Here is a 6208-nt window from a genome sequence, read left to right on the forward strand (position 1 = left end):
AGAATACTACGAAATGTGAATAATGTCTGTTATTAGAAGAAAACTTAATGCACGAGTCTTACGTTTCTTAGGACGTACACATTAATTCTAATATTATGCGGATTATATACATCGATTTGCCATTACTGAAACATATACGTCAATAAAACAAAGACAATTTTGCTAAGCAGTGACTTTATTTAATAAGTTGGCTTTCAGACGCACCGTTGAGAGTGTGTAAATAGATAACTGTACAGCAGAAGAAATTCAGGTTTAAGACTTAGCCTTTAAGGGAGAGTCCAGTGAGAAGGGGTGATCCAGAAACAACAGCTCCGCCATACAAGGGTGATCCCAGGAGGTAGCCACCTGCGTAACTGGCACCGATCACTGGTGCACCAGCCACGGTGGTTGCGTACACAGCTGGAGCTACGCGCAGAGGTGCAGCAAGGTTTGCTGAAGTGGCACCAGTGATGCTATTCACGACAGAGGTTGCAACCGCATTGCCTCCTGGGAAGGGTGATGAGGCGAGTAACGTAGTGAGAGATCGTCCCAGAGGAGTGAGGGCTACTGTGGATCCCTGAGTGTTCCTGCTGAGGGAGACTCCCCCTGATGGGTGGGTCCCAATGACTGCTGAGGAGACCGGAGCTGCCAATCTACCGCCGAGGGCCGAAGCTGCCAATCCACCGCCGAGGGCCGAAGCTGCGGATGCAACCACGACGGCCAGAACGAAGATAAGCTGAAAGAAGATATTGATATAATCTCAGTGCTATTCTAACTGTAATCACTAAATAAAATAATAAATTTCAAAATTTCAAAATAACACAATTAACAGAGACTTTGAAATCTTAGTGTAATGAATGCTTTTCATGTATTCTGAACTACATTGTACTTTTTGATTAAGGAAACTGCAGTATCTTTTGACTTTAAATAGATATTCAGTAGTTAGTCTCGCTTTGCACATCTTTTTCTCTAGAGTAGTGTTGGGTTGATCATATGTGTTTCTGTGTTTCTCCAATGAATGTTAACTAAAGTTGCGAAACAAAATCAGAAACAGCAATTGGAACTTACAATTTCAGTGCGATATGTTTGTAGACAGAAACGGCAACAACGTTTCATATATTTTGTTAATATATAAGTGAATTGTTGTCAGTTGATAGTAACATCATAAATTTTAATGTACTATTACTAATTCGGTGGAAGAGGCATCCAGAACGCATTTAAATGAATTAGCTCATAAGCATTATCCGACCATGTAGTGTAACATGAAGTAGTGCAAGTCATTAAAATAATAGGAATGACATTTCCGTGGCTGATACAATTGTCTATCAGCAGATGTATAAACTTTGAGATTCTTCAAAATTGTTCCTGTAATTTATTTGTGTATTTGTGTGAGGAACAAGTGCGCAAATATATGAAAATGTAATTGCAGCTGCTTGCAATGCACTGCTCTGTTATGAACATTAAATGAAACAGTGTTTATTCTAAACGTTATTAGAAAACATTCAAGTTCAACGAAGCTTTAAGATATTTCCTACATAATGCAACCTATGTTTGGTCAGCTTTAGTTCTTTTTAAAGTTCCTATACTAGTGATTGAAACATCCATGTTCCAAATATACTTACAGTGTTCATATTGTTTACGTGTATTGTCCAGTTGCGACGGATGAAGGTATAACAACAAATGTTCCTGGCGTCTCTTTTATATTTGTGCAATGTCCTTGGATTTTAATATTTGCGCTTTCAATCATTTCTCTTGCATTAAAATACGAAAGGACAAAGTAACAAACTTCCTGCGTGAATCTATTGTGAGGACACATGTTAATAACCAAAAGAAGGTTAAATTCCTGACGTTTTATGGCCTCTCTCCTCCTCCCTACCAAAAGTTCCGGATTCGAATTGGAAGTTCCTTTGTGAGTGTCAGGTCACAAATTTCCTAAACAAAATTCATCCTTATAATTTCAACTAGCCTGAAGAGGAAGAAAAGTCTGTTAAAATAAAGATACAAAAGAGAATGTATATGTAATTCGTCCCTTTGTACACAAAGTTTATTGAAGTTTGGTCGAAACAGTTTCAAACTGTTCATTGATTTCTTGAACAATGTATTTGTTTCAGTTATCTTTATTTTTCTTCATGTTTTTGAAAGTCGCGACGATGTGGATCAATATGAAGAGATGAGATAGTAGAAGAGAGACTGATTGACAAGAACGTATGATCAAGACACAGAATACGAACCAGTAGGGAATTATAATGGCTGTGAGTACAGACAGACACCTTACTAGTCAGCAAAATGCAGTCCATGGAGCATTATGTGGAAGAGAGGCTGGCATTTAGTTGTCTTCTGAAACTTTTACCTCTTACACCCCAAAGCAATATGGATGTACTTTGTGTGGACAGCGATGTTTATACGCCTACTATTATACATGTTCTTTACACGTAATCCACGCACAGTGCGCATGGTTATCATTTTCATAATCTGTGTAGATAATGTGAACTGTAGTCGCGAGAATGAAAATCAGTCCTGTAGTTGGGTGTATATTAATATTGTTTTTTTTTAAATAAAAATGTACACAAAGTAAACAACAAATATGTAAGTTTATGTACAGTACATAGATATTGAAAAAACTGCTCAAAGCGGTAATCCCAAATAAAAGTAAATAAATTCTGCGGTATACGTCGCATACCCTCTGCTTAAATCACTCATTAGGGTAGGTAGTAACTTCTGCTTTGGTTTACTTATATTTATTCATGTAATTTGACTATTACTTCAGTTACCTTATTTTGGTCAAATACTTCTGCTTTGTTTACTTCAGAAAGAGAGGGGGGAAAGATAAGTTTTGGCTTTTTCTTAGTAGTTGTATTGATACTATTATAAGGACAAAAATTGTACAAATGAAGAGATCATATGATTAAACAGCCCGATTTGCCTACACTTAAAACAATGTCAAGAGGGGCATATGCCCCAATTCTTCAAGTGTGATATGCTCTTAATCCCAAGAATTTTGAATCCTAGTGTAGAAATGAAGAACCCTAACAGACAGATTTGCCTACACTCAAAACCATGTCAAGAGGGGGCATATGCCCCAATCGGCCATGTGTGTACATATTTAAATCTAAAGAATTCTGAATTCTAGTGTAGAAATGAAGAACTCCTCTTAGGCAGATTTGCCCATGTGTGTAAAAGCTACATCTCTCAGTTTGTTGTCCATAAACTTGTCAAAAATAAGCCCCTCTTGATATTGTTTTGGCTACACTTAAAACTAGTGCAAAAATGCTTATAAGAGCTTTTGCTTATACAATAATATAATGTAATATATGCTTAAATACTTATTACCTGGAATATGCTCAATATTTTAATTGGACACCAGCCTCAACTTATATATCTAGTACTAAAACAATGTAATATGCAGAGACTTTCTAGAATTGCTCTGTGACTCTCTCATTTCTTACATCATAAACATATGATTTTTCACCTATGAGAATAACACTACATATAGTGTCATCAGGGAGTGTATCGTGGAATTCACAGATAATTTTAATGTTTGTCCTGTCATTAACCACAACTTGTTTCCTTTTTGAAGTGTTGATGACAAACATGGGTCTCTGTGCTTTGAATTCATCTGGTGTGTAATACATGTCAGTATTGCCAGTGGTGACCTTTTTGTATGCTGTAAATGCTTCATATAATTTGAGGAAATCATCCTTTGACATGTCTAAATTATAATTTTCTCTAGGAAATACCTCATTTCTGCCATTTTTAAGATATATGTTCTTGATGTTGCAGTTATCAAATTTACTTGAATTTTTTTCCTGATTATTGTGTCTTCCAGTCTGAAACAGTACCACCACAAAATCTGGCATGTCATATTGTATACTGGAGAATGAACTTGTAGCATCAAACTCATAATAGGTACCAGTGGCGGGTTTCTGCACACATTGATATGTATAAAATTGTAAAAAAAATTGTGGATTTTTTATTATATCAGCTTTGTATTTAAGAGCATAACTGGCTTCATATTCAACAACTGGAATTCTTAGCTCCATAGTCTGAATAATGCATTTGCCCTCATCAGGTAGGGTATTAGGCAGAGCTTCCCCAGTGGAATTTAATGTACTGTACCTCATCAAAGCATTATTATCATTGGCAGCTCTTCTAAATGTGATTCTTAAACCACCCTTCCACATAATATCTTTGTAATCTGAGAAGAATCCTGGCAACAGGCGCATGGGGAACAGCACAGTGTGGCTTTTGGATAATATTTTATCTCCAGCCTCAAATCGCCCGACCCTGTGGCCGAGTGGTTAGCACATCGCGCTGCGACGCCAAGGGTCCCGGGTTCGAATCCCGGTCGGGCTTGGTTGTTTGTGAATGTCCATTCATCAATTTCATCATTTCATCACTCATCCCCATCTTCGCAAATTAGCCAAGAGGCACAAAACGCGAAGTAAAATAAACTAAATCAAATCAAATCAAATCAAAATCCAGCATCAAATCCACCTATTTTGTAGTAAGAAGCCTCGGTTTTGGATAATTTTAGTGTGGCCAAAGCTGTGGAGGTAATACCCGGATAATCCACTCTGTTTATAACAACACCATGTTTTCTGATCTCAATTTCAGAGAACAGATGTGGCACAAAATTGTCTACCAATCTTATATTTGAATTTGCCGGATAATCTGTACCATCGAGCTTTACAACATCAAATTTGATGTATAGATCTGCTCTGTGGGGGTGTATAAAGCCATCCCCTACATCAAGATCAACCTCAATCTCTGTGTTGGGTTGATTTAAATTTGCAAATGTCCTCCTGTTTGGGGTAAATGATTGTAGCTCATAACTCTCAATATTTTCCATTTTTTTCTTGTATGTATTTTTATTTAAATATTAATCTCTATGATAGCAGTTGTTGTGGCTCCAGCAAAATCAACTAATTCTTCTTTTTCATTAGTGACCATCAACTCAATATAATGTATTCTATTATGGCACACAGGAAAATATAATGTTGGGGATGGAGTGTAGATGATGGGCTCCATAAATTCAGAGTTAGGTTTGAATGTTGCAATGATCCCAGTTTGTTTGTGAGTGCCTATGCCATTTGATTTGGTGATCATACCCTCGGCCACATTACAGTGAATATTCAGAGTCTCTATGGCTAAGAATTTAGGTATATTAATAGCAGTGTGTTTGATGGCTGGTTCAAGTTTTGTGTTGTTCTCAAAGCCTAACAGCTCTTCTATAGTACCCAGATCCACTGTTTCTGTAGCAGATACAATCTCTACTCTGTGAGTGCCAGAATTTTGAGTTAATACTATACCTCTGGGTAACTGAGAATTTAGAGTGGACAGATTATACTGCCCTGGAGTGATGACTATTTTTTGATCCCCTACTGCAATTGTGTTGTTGTGGTGTGTAATATTAGGGATCAAGTACATGCCATAAAATGCTCTGAGAGCTATTGTTTTGGGATACACTATATCATCATGTAATCTAAGTTTCAATATTGAATTTTGGGTGGTGAGATGGAATACCCCCATGATGTTTTAAATACCACAAGGCTTTTTGAAAATTTTCAATTGATGGTTTATTTATTTGAGACATATATCTAAGAACAGATAAACACAAATGTCCACAATTAACATCTTTGAAGTTTTGAACACGGGCATTATTGTAATAAAGATTAGTTGATTTTAGATATTTTACTAAATTTTCAGGTAGAATACCTCCAAATGAATCAAACACAAATGCCTCATCTTTTAAATATTTAAGATAACAAATCCAGTGAGTGCCCTGATTTTTGTACTTATCCAAATTAACTATGTCACACTCTTTGTTGAGTGGTTGCTCTGGCAAAGAATCAGACATGTACACACCTCTAAAATTTTTGATGCCCAGTGGCTTGATTAAAGCTTCAATATCTTGGTTTGTAAGCGGCTCTTGTTTTTTTTAAACTTATTCATGGCTCTCTTAACACCTTTGCCTTGTTTCTCCATGGCCAGGTTATGGCGCTTTATTTCATCTAATTCTGCCTTATTTTTCTTGGCATCTATTACTGTTTTTGCTATGGCAGCTGATCCCCCAGCCAAGCTCCCAACAGCCCCAAGTTCTGCTAAGATGGCCGGGATGGTAAATATGAAGCCACCCACATGTGATTTTTTTCTAGATTGTTGTAATTTTTTTAATTGGGGGGTACTAAGCAACAATTTCATACCATGGCCCTTTGCAAGACAAGAATTT

General features: G+C 36.8%; 1 protein-coding gene across 1 annotated transcript; it reads right to left on the reverse strand.

The window, feature by feature from the left end:
* Window positions 1–253: 253 nt before the first annotated feature.
* Window positions 254–1629, reverse strand: LOC145981067 (uncharacterized). Its single transcript, XM_083114183.1, has 2 exons — window positions 1602–1629; window positions 254–715 (listed from the first exon to the last, which is right to left on the reverse strand). The coding sequence occupies exons 1-2, from the start codon at window positions 1608–1610 to the stop codon at window positions 260–262; spliced, it is 465 nt and encodes a 154-aa protein (XP_082970309.1). The 5' UTR covers window positions 1611–1629; the 3' UTR covers window positions 254–259.
* Between the last annotated feature and the right edge of the window lie 4579 nt (window positions 1630–6208).

Source organism: Lepisma saccharinum, chromosome 28 (genome assembly GCF_977018435.1).
Source record: "Lepisma saccharinum chromosome 28, izLepSacc3.1, whole genome shotgun sequence".
In the NCBI taxonomy this organism is placed as follows: domain Eukaryota; kingdom Metazoa; phylum Arthropoda; class Insecta; order Zygentoma; family Lepismatidae; genus Lepisma; species Lepisma saccharinum.